The 22,313-nt window shown below is 43.3% G+C and overlaps 1 protein-coding gene and 1 non-coding gene across 3 annotated transcripts; one reads left to right on the top strand and one right to left on the bottom strand.

Moving 5' to 3' along the window:
* Positions 1-16: 16 nt before the first annotated feature.
* On the bottom strand, positions 17-5,176 carry LOC131016397 (NADH dehydrogenase [ubiquinone] 1 alpha subcomplex subunit 1-like). 2 transcript variants are annotated; one of them, XM_057945095.1, is made up of 3 exons: positions 4,952-5,173; positions 4,760-4,860; positions 17-258 (listed from the first exon to the last, which is right to left on the bottom strand). In XM_057945095.1, the coding sequence occupies exons 1-2, from the start codon at positions 5,057-5,059 to the stop codon at positions 4,765-4,767; spliced, it is 204 nt and encodes a 67-aa protein (XP_057801078.1). In that variant the 5' UTR covers positions 5,060-5,173; the 3' UTR covers positions 17-258; positions 4,760-4,764. The 2 variants fall into 2 exon arrangements, 1 of the variants encoding a protein (XP_057801078.1); XR_009098973.1 differs by having other exon boundaries at positions 220-4,196; positions 4,693-4,860; positions 4,952-5,176.
* Positions 5,177-20,447: 15,271 nt separating this feature from the next.
* Positions 20,448-20,520, top strand: TRNAK-UUU (transfer RNA lysine (anticodon UUU)). Its single transcript has one exon. It is a non-coding gene; the product is annotated as a tRNA-Lys (tRNA).
* Positions 20,521-22,313: the final 1,793 nt, after the last annotated feature.

Genomic DNA, 22,313 nt, shown 5'->3' with positions numbered 1-22,313 from the left:
CATATAGAAGAACTCATTTCGCCAAATCAGAGCATGGCCAATCAACATTGTCTTTTATAAAACATATTTTGAAGTCGTACAAATTTAAAATAGATGCATTCCACGTTTTAAAAAAAAAAAAAAATTGATGCATTCCACATATTAATCATAAGACATGTCAACATCACCATAGATCTTGTACAACTTCACAAACAGAATGGTACAACTTCGGCCTCCTGCTTGCTCATTATTCATTCTAAAGCACAAGAACTAGGTCACCTGCATCAAGAGAAAAGAAACCAGAATACATGAAACTTTGTGAGAAAGACATCCCCCACCAAAAAGCGAAAACTTCTGCAATACAGTTATAGGATATACATGATGAGTATGACCTATGCCTGCTACAAAAAAATAAAACTATCCCCAAAGATAAAATGGACTTCCAGAATCTATTCCTATTATAAAGGAGATTGTTTAAAAAAAATGGTTTACCTATTATGTATTTAATGTAAAGGCAACAGTATAAAATGATATATTATACTCCCTCCGTCTCATAAAAGTGTACATGACTGTTGGTAGCACGAGTTTAATAATTATTAGGCGAGTGAATAAAGGGGTCCACTTTATTTGGGAAGTTTCACCTCTCAGATTGGTGCCTATTCATCCCACAAGTTTTCAATCGCTTTCGGATTGGGTGGATGATTTTTGCGGCGTCCCTAGCAAAGAGGCTCACCACACCCTATCAGTGCTCTAGGCTGTCGATGATCTAATGAACATATCAGACGAGTGAGACAAAAGGTGATTCACAAAAACCACAACTAGAAAGAAGTTGCAATTGAATCATGTTGATATGCAAAAAAAAGTGGACTGAGATTGTGGTCGATAGGGATCATACTGGAAAATGGAGGCTCCTTAAATTTACAACACCAGCAGCTTAAAAATAAAAGGCAAAGAGAAAAAGATGACATTAGGCATAGAATTCCTAGTTGAATAACATTATCTTTCAAGAATAGTTAAATCCTCCATTAAAAGTCTGAACTATATTCAAATTAGGTCCTTGATTTTTGATTTCGGTCCTTGATTTTGTTGGTGGCACGAGTTTTAATAAATATTAGGCGAGTGCATTGGGAGTGAATAAAGGGGTCCACTTTATTTGGGAAGTTTCGCCTCTCAGATTGGTGCCTATTCATCCCACGAGTTTTCGATCGCTTTCGGATTGGGTGGATGATTTTTGCAGCGTCCCTAGCAAAGAGGCTCGCCACACCTTCGCTAATCTTCTTTGGTCGATGTGGTATGCAAGAAATCATTTGGTTTTTCAGGGGAAGGCGCTCAGCCATGTGGACTGCTTTTATATCGCCCAACGAGTTTCCTGGTCTGGTACTATCTGCTCTACAACCTCTAAACCCACATTGGCACGTTCTTTAAGCTGCGGTGAGGGTCAATGGAAGGTGTCTTGTGATGCGGCGTTCTTCGATGGGATTGGAGCTGGGATTGGGGTGGTTCTCACCGACTCTAATGGCATGATTGTTGGATGCCGATATGGATTCAGCACAGGAGCTTTCACGGCTGAGAAAGGCGAGTGTCTGGCTGTTCTCGAGGGGTTTAGATTGTGTGAGGAGATGGGGAAGAACATCGTGGTGGAGATGGATTGCCAAAGCCTTTACTGGAAGATTTCATGAAGAGAGGAGGACCTATCATATATTCATACTTGGGTATCACATTGAAGAAAATCCATGCCATGGCCTTGACTATGTTCAATATTGCCTACAGTTGGTGTTAGGCATATAAGTTAGGGAGCCCTAACTTAACCCAAAACCATGGTCAAAGGTAAAGGGTTGACCCCCTCTTATATACCATTCCACACTTTCATGTGGAACCGATGTGGGATATCGTAACAATCCATCCCCCATTAAGACCGGACGTCCACGGACGGCACACGGAACGGTGGCACCCTTGCACAGGGCACCCTTGCACAGGACCCACTTCCCGGGTGGCAACCCACACTGGGCCCATCCGGGGTGGCAACCCCTAGGCCCACCATCGGCAGCCCCTTTCCGTAAACGTCCGGATCCGGCAGGTCGGACCAAATTGTTTGGCATATAAGTTAGGGAGCCCTAACTTAACCCAAAACCATGGTCAAAGGTAAAGGGTTGACCCCCTCTTATATACCATTCCACACTTTCATGTGGAACCGATGTGGGATATCGTAACAATCCAAATTGTTAGGCATATAAGTTAGGGAGCCCTAACTTAACCCAAAACCATGGTCAAAGGTAAAGGGTTGACCCCCTCTTATATACCATTCCACACTTTCATGTGGAACCGATGTGGGATATCGTAACAATCCATCCCCCATTAAGACCGGACGTCCACGGACGGCACACGGAACGGTGGCACCCTTGCACAGGACCCACTTCCCGGGTGGCAACCCACACTGGGCCATCCGGGGTGGCAGGCAACCCCTAGGCCCACCATCGGCAGCCCCTTTCCGTAAACGTCCGGATCCGGCAGGTCGGACCAAATTGTTAGGCATATAAGTTAGGGAGCCCTAACTTAACCCAAAACCATGGTCAAAGGTAAAGGGTTGACCCCCTCTTATATACCATTCCACACTTTCATGTGGAACCGATGTGGGATATCGAATGGTATATAAGAGGGGGTCAACCCTTTACCTTTGACCATGGTTTTGGGTTAAGTTAGGGCTCCCTAACTTATATGCCTAACAATTTGGTCCGACCTGCCGGATCCGGACGTTTACGGAAAGGGGCTGCCGATGGTGGGCCTAGGGGTTGCCTAGGGGTTGCCACCCCGGATGGGCCCAGTGTGGGTTGCCACCCGGGAAGTGGGTCCTGTGCAAGGGTGCCCTGTGCAAGGGTGCCACCGTTCCGTGTGCCGTCCGTGGACGTCCGGTCTTAATGGGGGATGGATTGTTACGATATCCCACATCGGTTCCACATGAAAGTGTGGAATGGTATATAAGAGGGGGTCAACCCTTTACCTTTGACCATGGTTTTGGGTTAAGTTAGGGCTCCCTAACTTATATGCCTAACAGTTGGACTCCGAGAGAGGGTAATGAAGCAGCGGATAAACTAGCTCATTTTACTTTTGTTCACCGTGTTTCTCCTATGTATTCTGGTTTATTTCCGCCTGATGTAAACCTTTCTTCATGAGTAATGATATTACCTTTCGCTCAAAATAAAAAGGGTCCACTTTATTGTAGTGTAAAGTAGGAGTAAGAAAAGGAGTTGGTGGTGAGGTAATGTCCAAAAATAGCATATGCACACTCTTGTGGGAGGTCCCAAAATGGAAAGAAGCGCACGCTCTTATGGGACAAAGAGAGTATATTTATCTATTATTATTATTATAAAAGTGTGCAATCTAGCAAATTTTGATTTACTTATAATATCTTTGTTAATTTTAATTTTCAAGGATAGTTTAGTAAATTAATATGTAGGTATAACTATAAGATAAGAATCCTTTTATATCTAAATTTCTTCAAAATATTAGATTTATCTGTTTTTTACATATATATTTATTATTCAAATCCAATAAGTTCACAACATATCATCCTCCCAGTAAGAATAAAAAGAGATTGTAAATAAAGATGATGACTAAGGGCAGAACGACGATGAAGAAAAGGTAAATAAGGTTACTTGGCAAAGATATCAGAGGCAAAAACTAAAAGCAAGAAATATAAGCAAGAACTAATAGAGTCTTCATCAAGCCAAACCAAAACTAAGAGCTACAGAGAGATGCATTTAGTTTGAGAGGATCTCCCATGGGGACGGATAACATATATTTCTATACACCCCTAATCACACAATGTTTTATATTACAAACTCAAGAAATTCCTCAAATGGCACAAACTGGAACACAACTATTCTTGGTGCCTAAAGCTTTTTTTACTTCTGATATGATCCATCAACAAAAACCAATAGTTCAAAGAAGCCTGTTATTTACAACTAAAAATATTGAATATATTTTCTTGAAAGGTACATTATAGTTTTAACGGAATGATAATAAGGTCCTTTACATAGAAATATACAAGTAAAATTTTAAACCAACGCACAACAAGATACAACAGCTTAGCATTGCACCCAAGAGAAAGTACATTTTTACTTAATTTGACAGTATTATTATGCTATGTTATCTTTCAGCATTAAGGCCAACTCAGCTAGAACATCAAAAAGTTCCCAAATTCTTTCTACGAAAACCATCTTCATATAAAGAAAGTAATATCATACAGAATGACATGGAGACCTGCACTGCACCTTGCAAGACTACTCTTAGAAGCGGTGTATACAACATCCTCTAGGATAAACATATCCATAATAAGTCTTGAACTATGCAACTAAGACCTTATAACTTCATATACTAACCACGCATACACATAATAATGTCTAGGAAATCCAGCGGAACAAAGAATTTCATTACCCTCTTCAACCAACATTTTTCTTACCTTAAAACAAGATAAGTACATACACAAAATGAGGAAAGGCTAGGCAATTTCGGATTAGTTAGACAGTACAAAAACTCTAAAAATCCAACTTAATAGTCAAATAAACATAAAAGAAATCTACAGATGGTAAGGCCACTGAGCACACTCTTAGCTCGAAGAAACACAATTGATCGAGTGGTAAAGAACTTATGTACCTCAAATTCATAGCTGTTAAATATCAGATTGACTCGAGTAAAGGCAGTTAGTAAATCCACAGTGGAGAAACAGATATCAGATGGCATAGATGACGAATAACAAAAGTGATAATAAAAGTAAAACGACCTAAATCAGTTGGAAGCGGGAGGCGAAGAGAGCATCTCGATGATCTTCTTGTCACGTCTCTCCATGGCCACATCCCAGATGTCGTTCCCAATGTGCTTGGGCTGCCACACATATACCAATTTTAATGGAATTTCAGCATATACATTACTAATATATTATGTAAACAAAGAGATGTTGAGAAACGGTACGAACGCGGCCGTGAGCAGCCTTGTGGATGTAATACTGTGCATTCCCCATAACGCAGAGCATTCCTGCTATAATTCCCAGTGGCAGCATCGCTTCCAACCACACCAGACCCATTCTCTCTCTCTTGCACTCTTCACCAATTCCAAGTTCTCAATCCCAAATCCCAATTTTTGTGTAGAGGGCGAAAATGAAATGAAATCGTGGAATCGCTCAGTGATTCTTCAATCAAGTCGTATGAATTGGGCCTGGGCCTAATATGTAGATAAGATGGGCTCGCCGCTGAGCCAGGTGTGGGCCCACGTCGATGGAGTGTTTTTGAAGGTTGAAAAGATATTCAATTAATAGAATTAATTACTTATTGTTTGATTTCGACAATGAGTTAATTTATAGAGTGGATTTTAATAATAGCCTATTTCTTTTAGTAAACTTAAAAATTAGCCACTAAAATAAAAACTTAAAAATATAGCGGCAGTTACCATTTTGCCCTCAACTTTAAAAATTATAAAAATAGCCACACACAATTCACAACCAAAACACACGCACTAATTCACAATTTTCTCTCAGCAAATCAGTTTTTTCTTCTCTCTAGAATTCACAACCAAAATCTCACACGCAATTCACAGATTTCTCTCTCCAAATCAGCTTTGTTTTTTATCCGATTTTATCCAAAAAAATCACTTTTCACTCACAATTTTAACGCATTATTCAAATAGTTACAGCTCATATTCTCTCTCCAAATTTCGCACCAAAACTTGAATGCGAAGTGACATCGACGAGACAGCTCTCCTGCCATCACCGTCTCAACTCTGCAACGCCGCCGAACCACCACAGCCGGACTCTGCACCGCCACAACGACGAACATGAAGAGATGGATTCGACTGTAACCGCTCCTAAAATTGAAAATTTAAATCCAGTAGAAGATTCGACGGTCGAAGAAGAAATCTCTGAAAAAGACGATTCAACAACCGTTCGAGAAGAAGAAAGAAGAATCGATCCGGAAGAAGAAGAAATCGCGAAGGAACAAGAACAAACTAAAGAAATCAACCGCGAAAAAGCATGTATGGAGATAGTTAGAACAAATGAAGCCGAGGAAAAGCGCGATGAAGAAAAAGCGATTCAAAATACCGTAAGTTTTCTAGATCTAGATTAAATTCTGAAAAATTGTATTTGTTAATGTTATGCATGCGATGAATTGTTAGAGTAACTCTTTGTAATTATTGTTCAAGATATGTTGTGATGAACTATTCTAAAATTCACAAATAGCAGGTAGTGCTTTTGGTTGTGAATTGTGAGATGAAGGTTAATAATTGTTTTAGGAAAATTTTGTGAATATTTTTGAATACATATTAACATCAAACTATTCTAAAATTCATGAGAAATATATAGGGCTTTAGATTGTGAATTGGAGCTAGGGCTTTTGGTTGTGAATTGTGAGATCAAGGTTAATAATTGTTTTAGGAAATTTTTTAATACATATTAAGATCAAACTGTTCTAAAATTCACAAGCAATGTATAGGGCTTTCGGCTGTGAAACCATAAACAAAACCATTCTTAGTTGAAATATGTATTACTGTCTCTTGATTCCAAATTGAAAAATATAATTCAAAAGCAGTAACTACAGATTGGTTTGTAAATGGAAACTTGTAAAAAATAATTCACAACGAATACTTGGGCTTGGTTGTGAATTGAATATGTAATGCTCGAATTCACAACCAAGCCCAAGTATTGGTTGTAAAATCACAAAAACACCATTCTTAGTTGAAAATTACAAAACATATTTGTCTTGAAGCATGAATGTGCTTAAATATACTATTGTTTGTCAAATTCATATTGAAAAATTGAATTCAAAACCAATAACTAGAGATTGGTTGTGAATTGGAGCTGTGCTTGGTTGTGAATTCGAGCCTTAAAGATCCAATTCAGAAGTAAGCTCTGTATATTGCCAGTGAATTAAAAATCACTAATCCATAATTCATTACTTCAGTTTATAATTCATAAACTTAGTATATTTTACTACTAGTGGGTTATTACAATCTACATTGATAAGAAACTGTACTGATTTTTTTTAAACATGATATTAACAGGTTGAATGGGTTTACAAAAGGCCAAACATGAGGGATGTGAAATTCAAGATGAACTTCTACTGCAAAGAAGGAATATTAAACATAATCGATTCAGTGTTAAAGCTAAGAGGATCTGTAACACATAAGAAGATGACAAATTCATGCTTTGGTCATTTCCTGAAGTTGCCAGATGTGATCAACAAGTGTGGGAGCGCTGTGCAGTACGTACTGACAAGGGAGATCAGCTTCGGCACGGATGAGGATAAACTAAGCTTCATGATAAATTACAAGAGGCTAAGATTCAGGAGATTTAAGTATGCTCTGATAACAGGGCTCAGATTTGGAGCATCGACATTCAACAATGATGGTGAAGCAATCATTCCAGCAAAGTCGCTATTCACGAGGCGATTCCAGAACAAGTCTATAAGCGTTGAAACACTGAAGGAACTGTTCGTAGATGAGAAGATTACAAATAACAAAATGGATGATGTGAAGGTTGCCAAGATACTGCTAGTCTACTACTTTCTTCTTGGAATGGAACCTAAGAAAACGATGACGGAGCCTTGGTTATGGGCAATGGTTGAAGATGACAAGCAATGGGAAAATTTTCCATGGGGAAGCTACAGCTACCAGTACCTGCTGCAGTACATGAAGAGCATAAAGACGAAACCGACAACGAGGACAGAAGAAAACAAGGATAAGCTAGATGGAATTCATTTCTTTGGATTCTAAATTGCTTTCTTGGTAAGCTTCTATTCATTAATATTGGTTGAATTACAAAATTTTATTTGTTTTTTTTTTTTATCAAATTCTATCAAGTTATTTTTCAATGAACAGGCATGGATATATACTGCAATTCCACAGTTGGGGAAAACTTGTGGCCATCCAAAACAAGACAAGGAAATGCCGAGAATATTGAGGTTCAAATACCCGAGGACTAATTCTGTTGTGATGGAGGTCACAGGAAATGTAAGTCACATTTAAATAGTTAAATAACATTGCATCAATATATATTCGTTTTAGCATGTTTAGGATTAATAAATTACTTCAAATACTAGTATAAAACCAAACTGATCTATAATTCACAACCAAAATTTCTGTTGGTTGTGAATTCCAGCTCCGAAGCTTGATTTCACAACCATTAGAAATATTGGTTGTGAATTATCAACAATTCACAACCAGAATTTTTTTATTGTGAATTCACAAGTCTAAGCCCACTCTAAACCCTAAATCCACTCTAAACCCTAAACCTAAACCCTAGTTGTGAATTATTACGATTGTGAATTCACAACTGAACTGAAACAGTAAATTCACAACTGAACTGAACTGAAACCTTAAATCTAAACCCTAGTTGTGAATTATTACGATTGTGAATTCACAACTGAACTGAAACAGTAAATTCACAAATGAACCACAACTGAACTGAACTGAAACCTTAAACCCTAAACCCTAAACCCTAAACCTAAACCCTAATTGTGAATTATTACGATTGTGAATTCACAACTGAACTGAACTGAAACACTAAACCCTAAACCTAAACCCTAGTTGTGAAATATTACAATTGTGAATTCACAACTGAACTAAAACAGTAAATTCACAACTGAACTGAAACCCTAAACCTAAACCCTAGTTGTGAATTATTACGATTGTGAATTCACAATTGAACAAAAACAGTAAATTCACAAATGAACTTAATCAGTAAATTCACAATTGAACTGAACTGAAACCCTAAATCCTAAACCTAAACCCTAGTTGTGAATTATTGCGATTGTGAATTCACAACTGAACTGAAACAGTAAATTCACAACTGAACTAAACTGAAACCGTAAACCCTAGTTGTGAATTATTACGATTGTGAATTCACAACTGAACTGAAACCGTAAACCCTAGTTGTGAACCCTAAACCCTAAACCCTAAACCCACTCTAAACCCTAAACCCTAAAACCTAAACCCTAAACCCTAAAATTTATTTTGATTGTGAATTCAAGTAGTTGTTAATTTGAGTTTATAAAGTTTGAATTCACAGTTAAAATTAGAATTTATTTTGATTGTGAGTTCGAGTTTTAGTTGTGAATTCAAGATTTTGAAGCTTGAATTCACAACCATTAGAAATATTGGTTGTGAATTACCAATTAGAAATTAGATTTCACAACCAATATTTATGTTGGTTGTGAATTCGAGCTTTGAAGCTTGAATTCACAACCATAAGAAATATTGGTTGTGAATTACCAATTACATATTCTGGTTGTGAATTACCAATTTATAAATAAAATTTCACTACTAAAATTATGTTGCTTGTGAATTCAAGCTTTACAGATCCAATTCACAACAAATATTTCTTTAGCTTGTGAATTCAAGCTTTTAAAGCTTCAATTTACAACATACAGTATGATGGTCTATAAATTGAATTTTATGGAAAACATTTATATTGTTTGGTTGTGAAGTATATGACAAAGAATTCACAACAATAACTATTATTCATTGTGAATTCATTATCAGAAACGAAAGTTTTAAAAATAAACACCAGTATTGGTTGTGAATTAAAGATTCTTAAGGCTTTAAGAAGCCTTAATTCACAAATACTAGAACATTTACCTTTTGGCTGTGAATTCATACTACAAAGTTCAAACTTAGACTATAAATGACTCTTATTTATATATTTCATCATTTACTAACTAACAATTTTACATTGCAGTTGCATGAAATAATTTTACCAGATTCAGAAGAAGCTGAAACCAATTACTGGCAGTCTATCAAACCAGAGAGAACACCACTTGCATTTGGTTATGGCAAAGACAAGTATGTTTATGTGCAAGCAGAGGAAACAGATGAAAGTCAGCCAAGTCAGAGTAAAAAATCAGCCAAGTTTTATACACCTAAATCAACACCTGCAGAGACACAAACACGAGAGGAAGATGCAGAAAAACAAGAGGGACAGCAAGAACAAGACTCACAAATTGAGCCAAAAGACACAAAGCAACAAAAAGCAAGAGTTCAAACCATAAAAACAAGGAAAGCTGGTGAAAGCCGAAGGACACCCAAGCCATCCATTGGCACACCCGTTGCCACATATTCCGCATTCAATCCTGAGCACATTGATGATATTGCAAATAAAGTGCATAATAAGATAAGAAGCGACATTGAATTCATCAATGCAATTGCTGTGACCACATCTACACACATGCTGACTGAGTCAATACTCAGCGAGGAACTAGCAGACTTTGTGGCAAAGCGGGTGGGTGAAATGCTTGAAGAAATCAAGAAAAATGGAACAAAGGAAAAGAACAAAGATACGCAAGAAGAAACAGAGCTGGATACACAGGCTAGTAGTATCAGTATTGTTTTATTAATTTAGTATTTATTATTCAACAACTAATAACATAAACTGATTTCATATTGTAGGAGAACATGGAGGTGGATGAAGAAACGAAAGAAGAGGGCGACAAGACAGCAAAACAAAGAATGGCTGAGGACAGAAGCATGTTTGATTTGTCGGACATACTGGATGATGATCCAATATGGAGCCAAGTAGAACAAATAGCACAAGCCTAAGCAAAAGTAAATGATGATTACATAGAAAAAATATGGAAACGTGCTAGAATTGATGGTGGAAGTGGAAGCTATACCCCGACAAGCTTGACTTCATAACGGTTAGGGCTCTAGCTGCATCAGCTGCACTCTGCTGCCCATTTCGTCCGTACGACAAGAGAGAAGCGAATTTTGACAAATTCCTCAAAACAACAAAGGACAAGTAAGTACACTAACTTTTATCTTTTATATAAAAGTTGTTATAAATATGAATAGAAATGTAAAATATTTAGAAAAACTTGTTCTGTATAAATTGTTATGTGTAAATTGTTGTGTCTGTTACTGTTTTATTTTGTTTTACATTAATTCACAACCAACAATTACAGTGGGTTGTGAATTCAAGCTTCAAAACTTGAATTCACAACCAAAAATTACAAATCAGTTATATTTTAGACATCAATTTCAAAACAAGAATGTTACAGCTTAAGGTTGTGAATTCAAGATTAAAACTTAAGCTGATATAGATTATTCACATCCAAAATTTAATTCACAACCGAAATTTTTTGATTGTGAAATCACAATAAAAAATTAATTCACAACCCTAAACCCACTCTAAACCTTAAATCCTTAACCCTAATTTAATTCACAACCACCCCACCTCCGTAGCCAAAAAATTAAAATAATTGTATGTTTTGGTTGTGAATTCTATGCAAATTAGTTGTATGATACTCCCTCTGTCCCTAAAATAACTTCATCTTTTTCCATTTTGGGACGTCCCCCAAATAACTTCCTCTTTCTTTCTTTCCATTTTTGGACACCTACCCCACCACTAATAATACTTTATTTATTCTTACTTTTCACCACTCTCAATACTAATTATAACACTTTTCACAACTTCCAATATATCACTTTTTCTCCACTATCAATACACTTTACAACTTTTCATTAAAACTCGTGCCGTCCCCAAAGAGGAAGCCATTTCAGGGACGGAGGGAGTATATTTTATTTTTCTTCAACTGAAAAATATCTAAACTCTAACACATGTATAATGTATAATGTAGGCGAAATGTTGGTTAACCAATGGCTGTGACGTCTGCCTTCTTCAAGATCATGGCGGATCCCAAAAAGAAAATGGAAAACATCCATATCGATTCCTACTTGGCTGTATTGTACACGTCCCCAGAGATGGCTGGGATAAGGAAATTCAAAAGACGAGTGACGATCACTTCTACAACTTTCATGGTAAGTGGTGAAGCATGAAATCTTACCCTAATTAAGAAACGATAAACGAGACAAGATGTACGTGGTTCGATCATAAATGATCTACGTCCACGGGAGTTCTTCGTTGGTTTCACTATACTTTGAGATAGTATTTACATATTACAAGTGTTGCTCAGAAATAATTCATCCTGAATCGAGTACTTGTAAGCTTGCAAAATAATCAATGATAGAATAGTACATCCCTGCCAATTTGTCAACACAAAAATATCCCAACTCTGTCAAAATATTTAGAATAACAACAAGAATAATAAGAGTGAAGCAACTCCCTTTCGAACGTGCTCGTTGAGCCGCTTTTTGATTATTATCATTGTGCTCGTGCTAAAGCAGCTCCGGGAGCTTTGTACTTAGGCAGCTCTAAATTTCTTAGGCGGCGAAATTCCCCGAACTTCTCAAACTTCAAAGCATAATCCCCTAATTCATCAAGAATTAACATAATGAAAGTAGATAACTTAGCTTCCTCTTGTATTAGTGTTTATCAACGCCGGAAATTCAGCGCAGGCGATGAGATGGACCGGTATATGGCATTGACCTGGTGAAGAACAAAGAATGCGCCGCAGCGCTGGTGAAGAGCAAAGCATAACATCACAGCGCTGGGAACTTCGTTGTATCAAGATCAATAAATCCCATAGAGTTGAGACGCTAGAGTAATTTGTTTGGCTTGGTGATCATAAAAACTGAGACTTTGTCATCCCAGCTAGTTCACCTCAGTGGTGGGTGTGAGTTGCCGACGACGTGATTTAGATTTCGAAAGGCGACATCTTCGTATGTCAAGGAGCTCTGAAGCTGAGAGTGCATCTTCAATAATATCAGCCCATCTTCATCACGAGCGGCGACAAATGAGAGAGGCGGCGCTGGCTTCGTTGCCGAGCAGCAACAAGCGAGGAAGGCGGCGCTGCCGAGCAGCATCAAGCGAAAGAGGCGGCGCTGCCGAGCAGCACCAAGCGAGAGAACAAGTGAGCGAGGCGGCGCTGCTGAGCGGCGACAAGCGAGAGAGGTGGCGCTGCTGAGCAGCACCAAGCGAAAGAGGCGGCGCTGCCGAGCAGCGACAAGCGAGAGAGGCGGCGCTGCCGAACAGCACCAAGCGAGAGAACAAGTGAGAGAGGCGGCGCTACCGAGCAGCGACAAGCGAGAGAGGCGGCGCTGCCGAGCAGCACCAAGCGAGAGAACAAGTGAGAGAGGCGGCGCTGCCGAGCAGCGACAAGCGAGAGAGGCGGCGCTGCCGAGCAGCACCAAGCGAGAGAATAAGTGAGAGAGGCGGCGCTGCCGAGTGGCGACAAGCGAGAGAGGCGGCGCTGCCGAGCAGCACCAAGCGAGAGGACAAGTGCGAGCCCCTTTCCCTTAGGTTTTGAATTTTTTTATCCCTAAAAAATAGGATACAAGACGTGATGGGGGCATACATCCCCTACTCCCCCCCAGTGTCGTGCGCATACTTTAGAAGTTAAGCACGATTGTTGAAGACCTGGGAGAGCTGAGAATGTACCCGAGTAGGGCTGAAAATCCGGTGCCGAGGAGTGACCCAGGAGAACGGCTGAGTTGCCCCTTAAGGCTCATCCTCAGTCTAACTTTTGCGGCTTACGGTGTTTCTGCGCGGAGCATAGACATTGAGGCCTTCGTCGTGCAATCAATGCCTTGAATTGTGCAATTAATGCCTTGAGTTGTGCAATTAATGCCTTGAATTTTGCAATTAATGCCTTGAATTGTGCAATTAATGCCCTCGTCGTGCAATTAATGCCTTGAATTTTGCAATTAATGCCTTGAATTGTGCAATTAATGCCCCGAAGTTTTGCAATTAATGCCCCGAGGTTTTGCAATTAATGCCCCGAAGTTTTGCAATTAATGCCCCGAAGTTTTGCAATTAATGCCTTGAATTGTGCAATTAATGCCTTGAATTGTGAAATTAATGCCCCTATCTAACTTTCGCGGCTTACGATATTTTTGCGCGGAGCATAGACACTTTGAACTGATAATGACTCGGCCATTCTGCGCCGACCGAGATAACTGAGATAACTGTCTTTCCTGTACTTGAAATAGCTACTCTGACTGCGCTGAGATAGCTCAGATACATTCTGAGGTTGATAGCTGCGCAGGCTGAGATAGCCTGTCCTGGTTGCGCTGAGAAAGCTCAGATACATTCTGAGGTTTACAGTTCCGGATCGTGGCTAAGTTACCATTTAAGGTTTTAATATCCGCTACGCGGTTGAGTTGCCGTTAAGGCTCAAATATCCTGCGGAGTCACCACTTGTTAGTAGGTGACCTTTCCATGTGTATAGTGATAACCATACTTGTTCAAGTATTTCCCCAAAGTTGTTTATCCTCTGCTGTAAGAATTCTTGAGCAAAAGTATTAGCAAAATATGAGGGCCCCTTAAACAGGGCTGTGAACTCATTCATGACAAAGATATATATGATGGAAGACCTACTTGATAACCAAAGATTATAACCAAAGCAAGTAGACGAAGATAAGGATGAGCCAGAGTTGGCTGCGCAGCTGAGGCGCTGCGCTGCTGAACCGCGACGAGAGGGAAAGGCAGCGCTGGCTGCGCAGCTGAACCACGACGAGGGAGAGGGCAGAAGTAGTTGGCAGAGCTTCCTTCTTTAGTTGATGCATTGACTTGGTATTTTCTCTTTGATTTGCTTCCTACGCTTCCTTCTTTTCAAATGACTACGAAGCTTGCGATCAGCATTTGCATCGTCTTCCTGAACCGCGACGAGGGGAAGAAGCAGTGTTGACGTGCTGCCGAACCGCGATGAGGGAGAGAAGGCAGCTGCGCTGCCGTGCTGAACCGTGGTGAGGGAAAAGAGGCAGCTGCGCTGCTGAATCGTGGCGAGGAAAAGAGGCAACTTTGACGTGCTGCCGAACCGCGACGAGGGAAGAGAGGCAGCGCTGGCTGCGCTGCTGAACCGTGACGAGGGAGAGAGGCATCGCTGGCGTTATACATTTCATTTCTTTGCTATGCATTTCATTTCTTCCACAATCAAGAGTGTTTTGGACAAGTTCTCTTTCAATTTAAGAAGATCGCTTTGCTTAGATCCCAAGTTCTTCGATTGAGTAGTCTCGGATTCAGCTACCGTCTCAATCTGAAGCTTAAGCTGCTCGGTCAATATGGAAACGTAGCAATTATCCTCAAGAACAACATACAAACATAGATATCGAGTCTCTAGAATGAGAGCATAAAAGCAAAAGAGCAACAATTAGATAGAACTCCCAAATACGAGGGAGAAAGGCAGCGCTGGCTACGCTGCTGAACCGCGGCGAGGGAGAGGGCAGCGCTGACGTGCTGCTGAACCACGGCGAGGAAGAAGGCAGCGCTGACGGGCTGCTGAACCACGGCGAGGGAGATAGCAGTTGCGCCGCGGAACCACGACAAGGGAGAGGTCAGCTGCGCCGCTGAAACTCGGCAAGGGAGATATGCGGCTGCGCCGCTGAAACTCGGCGAGGGAGATATGCGGCTGCGCCGCTTGAAACTCGGCAAGGGAGACATGCGGCAGCGCCGCTGAAACTCGGCAAGGGAGACATGCGGCTGCGCCGCTGAAACTCGGCGAGGGAGAGGGAGGGAGAGGTGCGGCTGCGCCGCTGAAACTCGAGAGAGATGCGGCTGCGCGCTGAAACGGCAAGGGATAGGTGCGGCTGCACCGCTGAAAACTCGGCAGGGAGATATGCGCTGCGCCGCTGAAACTCGAGAGGGGAAGGTGCGGCTGCGCCGCTGAACACGGCAAGGGAGAGGTGCGGCTGCGCCGCTGAAACTCGGCAAGGGAGATATGCGGCTGCGCTGCTGAAACTCGGCGAGGGAGAGGTGCGGATGCGCCGCTGAACCACGGCAAGGGAGAGGTGCGGCTGCGCCGCTGAAACTCGGCAAGAGAGATATGCGGCTGCGCCGCTGAAACTCGGCGAGGGAGATATGCGGCTGCACCGCTGAAACTCGGCAAGGGAGAGGTGCGGCTGCGCCGCTGAACCACGGCAAGGGAGAGGTGCGGCTGCGCCGCTGAACCACGGCAAGGGAGAGGTGCGGCTGCGCCGCTGAAACTCGGCAAGGGAGAGGTCAGCGCTGGCTGTTCCAGCTGGCCTCCGACGATGCCGTGGGCGTGGCGTGGAACGAGCGGGTCTTGAAATTCTGGCCGCCATATCCATCCGTGGAGGAGACCGACGAGAGCGTATCATGCGGCATGGGCTGCTTCTTGATCATCTCTTTGGGGTTTGAATTCTCGCTGAAATACTTCTGCGCGTCGAAGATGCTTATCTCCGTGTCGTCGACGGCGGCAAGGATCCTTTGTTGGGATTTATGCTCGTTGGATTTGAGGTACGAGGAGAAAAATGCATCTTGGAAAGAGGTGGCGTTGTGTGGGGATGAAGAGGAGCTTCCAAGACACCCAACATGGGCCGCTGCTGCTGTGTGGAGCTGTACTTGAAACTTTTGACCATTGATGCTGGATCCATTGCTGCTGAACCGCGGCGAGGGAAAGTAGCAGCGCTGGCTGCGCCGCTGAACCGTGGCGAGGGAAAGTAGCAGCGCTGGCTGCGCCGCTGAACCGTGGCGAGGGAAAGTGGCAGCTGCGCTGCTCTGCCGAGCGGCAACAAGAGAAAGAGGCAGCCAGAGTTGGCTTGCGCTGCCGAACTTCTATTGCTTGATTCCGATAGGAGGAATTTGGCATTTCTTGTAATGAACCGCGGCGAGGGAGAGGCAGCGCTGACAAGCTTCAACAAGCGAGGGAGGCGGCGCTGCTGAGTAGCGACTAGCGAGAGATCAAGCGAGAGAGGCAGCTGCGCTGCTTTGCTGAACCATGGCGAGGGAAAGAGTCAGCTGCGCTGCTCTGTTGAACCGCAACGAGGGAGAGAGGTTGTTCCCTGAAATCACCAATCCATTGAACAAGATTTCAGCCCCTCTCGAGCTACGCTAAGAATGAAGATAAATAACGAAGAATTAAAACTCATATCAATATAATAACACAAGATTCTTCCCTGAAATAACTTGGGCACGTCGAATAACTTGGAATCCAAGATACAAGCGCAGCAGCGCTGCCTTTGGGATAAATGTAACAGTGATGACAAGTGATATCGCAAGAATCGGGATTCCCTTTTCGGAAATGACAAGACTGAGCTTTAAGTTTCAGTCCCCGACGGTGCGATTCCGGTGGAGATCGACGAGCTACAGAGCTCTAACCACCACTGCCAGAACTGAGTCTCGCCAACAGTAGAAGGAGTTGTCATTTTCTGGTGGTATTTCATCGGGTTTTCCTGCCGATTCTCTGAAATACTCGAGCCGAGCTTCGATGCAGGATTCCAATTGGAGGAATTTGAAATTTCTCGCAATGGAAACTCAAGAGCGGCGGCGATGCGCGCCAGACTTCGATCGTAGAAAAATACTGGTGATCTGCTTTGAAACACAGAGAAGTATAGAGAAATATTAAGCTTTATCAAGATTTGTATGAAATTATTGAGCAGGGAGGCGACGCTGGCTGCGCTGCCGAGCAGGGAGGCGGCGCTGGCTGCGCTGAAGAGCAGGGAGGCATTCAGCGAGGCGGCGCTGGCTGCGCTGCCGAGCAGAGAGGTGGTGTTGTTTTCTCAAAATGGCGCTCCACAGGGGAGCAGGGGCCATGGCTGCGCTGCCAGGCAGAGAGGCGGCTGCTGCGTCGGGGCACATGGCTGCGTCGGAAGTCAGAGCTTCTCCTCCATCAAAGCGGCGGAGGATGCCAGAACTAGGTTGCCCAAAGCCACCGGTGATTCGCTGAGAAACACAAGGGAGAACAAAGAATCATTAAGATTTACCGAGATTTGTACGAAATTGTTGAGGGATACATATGAGTAAGAAATTTGGGGATTTTCCCCTCTTCCAAGCAAATCGAGAGGTTCGGCCCAAAATCGCAGGTGTTTATCGATCCCTAATTTGGGATTTTTGTCGTCGATCGAATCGACAAAACTCCGGAAATGACGCTAGTAATCATCGATTTGCTGTGAAAGAGTTAGGATTCTCGATCTGGGCACGGCGGCAATCGCCGATTTGAAGAGATTTGAAGAGATCTGGATATTGAGCAATTGGTGTATGACGATGAACAGTAACCCTCCGATGAACAGTAACCCCTCCGATGAACAGTACTTTCTTCGGTGAACAGTAATTTTCGCCGGTGAACAGTTTCCCCGAATTCCCATTTTTAGAGGCTCGTCGGAACTCACGACGCAGCCCCCGTTTCCCACAGACGGCGCTAGTTGGTGAAGCATGAAATCTTACCCTAATTAAGAAACGATAAACGAGACAAGATGTACGTGGTTCGATCATAAATGATCTACGTCCACGGGAGTTCTTCGTTGGTTTCACTATACTTTGAGATAGTATTTACATATTACAAGTGTTGCTCAGAAATAATTCATCCTCCCTAATGCTAATGCTAATCTTCTATTTATAGATGTGATAGTAAACCCTAAAGGCCTTAGGCCCATGAGCTTTGATAATTGGGTTTAGGCCCTTTAAGGCCTTAATATACTTTAGTCCTGATTTGACCCATCTGCGCTGTCCTTCGTTGCCCGTGTTGAGTAGTTCCTTGAGCTGCGCAGGCGAGTCTGCACCGCTAGATCCCTTCGTCTACGCTGCCAAGTCCGTTTCTTCGTCTACGCTGCCGAGTCCGTTTCTTCGTCTACGCTGCCAAGTTCGGCTCTTCGTCTACGCCGCCAAGTCCGGCTCTTCGTCTACGCCGCCAAGTTCTGGCTCTTTGTCTACGCTGCCGAGTTCTGGCTGTGTAGCTCTTTGTCTACGTTGCCAAGTCTGGTTCTTTGTCTACGCCGCCGAGTCCGTTTCTTCGTCTACGCTGCCGAGTCCGTTTCTTCGTCTACGCTGCCAAGTCCGGCTCTTCGTCTACGCCGCCAAGTCCGGCTCTTCGTCTACGCCGCCAAGTTTTGGCTCTTTGTCTACGCTGCCGAGTTCTGGCTGTGTAGCTCTTTGTCTACGCTGCCAAGTCTGGTTCTTTGTCTACGCCGCCAAGTCCGGCTCTTCGTCTACGCCGCCAAGTTCTGGCTCTTTGTCTATGCTGCCGAGTTCTGGCTGTGTAGCTCTTTGTCTACGCTGCCAAGTCTGGTTCTTTGTCTATGCTGCCAAGTTCTGGCTGCGCAGCTCTTTGTCTACGCTGCTAAGTCTGGTTCTTTGTCTACGCTGCCAAGTCCTGGCTGCGCAGCTCTGCTCTGGCCACGCAGCTTTGAAGGGGATGTATGCCCCCATCACGTCTTGTATCCTATTTTTTAGGGATAAAAAAATTCAAAACCTAAGGGAAAGGGGCTCGCACTTGTCCTCTCGCTTGGTGCTGCTCGGCAGCGCCGCCTCTCTCGCTTGTCGCCGCTCGGCAGCGCCGCCTCTCTCACTTGTTCTCTCGCTTGGTGCTGCTCGGTCAGCGCCGCCTCTCTCGCTTGTCGCTGCTCGGCAGCGCCGCCTCTCTCACTTGTTCTCTCGCTTGGTGCTGCTCGGCAGCGCCGCCTCTCTCGCTTGTCGCTGCTCGGCAGCGCCACCTCTCTCACTTGTTCTCTCGCTTGGTGCTGCTCGGCAGCGCCGTCTCTCTCGCTTGTCGCTGCTCGGCAGCGCCGCCTCTTTCGCTTGGTGCTGCTCAGCAGCGCCACCTCTCTCGCTTGTCGCCGCTCAGCAGCGCCGCCTCGCTCACTTGTTCTCTCGCTTGGTGCTGCTCGGCAGCGTCGCCTCTTTCGCTTGATGCTGCTCGGCAGCGCCGCCTTCCTCGCTTGTTGCTGCTCGGCAACGAAGCCAGCGCCGCCTCTCTCATTTGTCGCCGCTCGTGATGAAGATGGGCTGATATTATTGAAGATGCACTCTCAGCTTCAGAGCTCCTTGACATACGAAGATGTCGCCTTTCGAAATCTAAATCACGTCGTCGGCAACTCACACCCACCACTGAGGTGAACTACTTGGGATGACAAAGTCTCAGTTTTTATGATCACCAAGCCAAACAAATTACTCTAGCGTCTCAACTCTATGGGATTTATTGATCTTGATACAACGAAGTTCCCAGCGCTGTGATGTTATGCTTTGCTCTTCACCAGCGCTGCGGCGCATTCTTTGTTCTTCACCAGGTCAATGCCATATACCGGTCCATCTCATCGCCTGCGCTGAATTTCCGGCGTTGATAAACACTAATACAAGAGGAAGCTAAGTTATCTACTTTCATTATGTTAATTCTTGATGAATTAGGGGATTATGCTTTGAAGTTTGAGAAGTTCGGGGAATTTCGCCGCCTAAGAAATTTAGAGCTGCCTAAGTACAAAGCTCCCGGAGCTGCTTTAGCACGAGCACAATGATAATAATCAAAAAGCGGCTCAACGAGCACGTTCGAAAGGGAGTTGCTTCACTCTTATTATTCTTGTTGTTATTCTAAATATTTTGACAGAGTTGGGATATTTTTGTGTTGACAAATTGGCAGGGATGTACTATTCTATCATTGATTATTTTGCAAGCTTACAAGTACTCGATTCAGGATGAATTATTTCTGAGCAACACTTGTAATATGTAAATACTATCTCAAAGTATAGTGAAACCAACGAAGAACTCCCGTGGACGTAGATCATTTATGATCGAACCACGTACATCTTGTCTCGTTTATCGTTTCTTAATTAGGGTAAGATTTCATGCTTCACCAACTGGCGCCGTCTTAGCTCAGCTGGTAGAGCACGTGGCTTTTAACCACGTGGTCGTAGGTTCGTTTCCCACAGACGGCGCCAGTTGGTGAAGCATGAAATCTTACCCTAATTAAGAAACGATAAACGAGACAAGATGTACGTGGTTCGATCATAAATGATCTACGTCCACGGGAGTTCTTCGTTGGTTTCACTATACTTTGAGATAGTATTTACATATTACAAGTGTTGCTCAGAAATAATTCATCCTCCCTAATGCTAATGCTAATCTTCTATTTATAGATGTGATAGTAAACCCTAAAGGCCTTAGGCCCATGAGCTTTGATAATTGGGTTTAGGCCCTTTAAGGCCTTAATACACTTTAGTCCTAATTTGACCCATCTGCGCTGTCCTTCGTTGCCCGTGTTGAGTAGTTCCTTGAGCTGCGCAGGCGAGTCTGCACCGCTAGGTCCCTTCGTCTACGCTGCCAAGTCCGTTTCTTCGTCTACGCTGCCGAGTCCGTTTCTTCGTCTACGCTGCCAAGTCCGGCTCTTCGTCTACGCCGCCAAGTTCTGGCTCTTTGTCTACGTTGTCGAGTTCTGGCTGTGTAGCTCTTTGTCTACGCTGCCAAGTCTAGTTCTTTGTCTACGCTGCCAAGTCCGTTTCTTCGTCTACGCTGCCGAGTCCGTTTCTTCGTCTACGCTGCCAAGTCCGGCTCTTCGTCTACGCCGCCAAGTCCGGCTCTTCGTCTACGCCGCCAAGTTCTGGCTCTTTGTCTACGCTGCCGAGTTCTGGCTGTGTAGCTCTTTGTCTACGCTGCCAAGTCTGGTTCTTTGTCTACGCCGCCAAGTCCGGCTCTTCGTCTACGCCGCCAAGTTCTGGCTCTTTGTCTACGCTGCCGAGTTCTGGCTGTGTAGCTCTTTGTCTACGCTGCCAAGTCTGGTTCTTTGTCTACGCTGCCAAGTTCTGGCTGCGCAGCTCTTTGTCTACGCTGCCAAGTCTGGTTCTTTGTCTACGCTGCCAAGTCCTGGCTGCGCAGCTCTGCTCTGGCCACGCAGCTTTGCTGCCCGGTTCTGGTCTGCGCCGCTCTAGCTGCGCAGCTCTGCACTTTGGCCAAGACTGATTGACTCTTCGTATTCATTTGTTAGTAAGACTTTTTAATTAGACCTGCGCTCGTTAGTTCCTTTGATAATAATAACAATAATCAGGTAAAGTAGATTTAAACTACTAAGCACAGCGTTGATGAATATTCCAGTCCTCATCAGTAAGTAAATCTATTTTCTTAAAAAAATCATAATCAAAAGATTTTAAGCACGAATTCACAACTAAAGGAAATATTTGTTGTGAATTCAATCTTCTTTGAATTATAACTATTGTAGATTATGAATTAGTTGTTAGAAATTAGATTTTGGTTGTGAATTCATACTTCAAAGGATGAATTCACAACAAAAAGTACAATTGGTTATGAATATTATGTTCAATTCCATACTTGAAGTAAAACTAAGAAAAAATGCTATACTTATACAGGCTACTATCTTTGACAAATATAGTTTTCGTACCTCAATTCCACATGATTTGTTGTCATCTTACTTCATATTTTGCATGTCAATGCGTGTTAATTTGTACCCTAATGTTGAGTTTTATGAAGATTTGATTAATTGGTGTAGTTTTGGAGTGATTTCAGGAAACCTCAAGGACTAATTGGAGTATTTTGAAGACATGAGGTTGAATTACGTCTCGAGAGGAATCCGTGAGCGCAAACGGCGACCAAATCCGAGTCCGGACGAGGGAGAACGGAGCAAAACGAGCGGACTGCGCAAAATGCCCAGGTCCCCGCGGTCACCACCCGCGGCCGCGGTCATGACCGCGGCTTCCTGGGCGTTTTGATACAGATT

The sequence above is a fragment of the Salvia miltiorrhiza genome, chromosome 3 (assembly GCF_028751815.1).
Source record: "Salvia miltiorrhiza cultivar Shanhuang (shh) chromosome 3, IMPLAD_Smil_shh, whole genome shotgun sequence".
Classification (NCBI taxonomy): Eukaryota; Viridiplantae; Streptophyta; class Magnoliopsida; order Lamiales; family Lamiaceae; genus Salvia; species Salvia miltiorrhiza.
This window is presented reverse-complemented; position numbering and strand designations above follow the sequence as displayed.

Excerpts from the sequence above, each read along its gene's own strand:
- LOC131016397 (XM_057945095.1), bottom strand. The coding sequence starts at position 5,059 with ATGGGTCTGGTGTGGTTGGAAGCGATGCTGCCACTGGGAATTATAGCA. Across the intron at positions 4,861-4,951 it reads ACAAGGCTGCTCACGGCCGC|CCCAAGCACATTGGGAACGA; the intron begins GTTCGTACCGTT and ends TATGTGTGGCAG.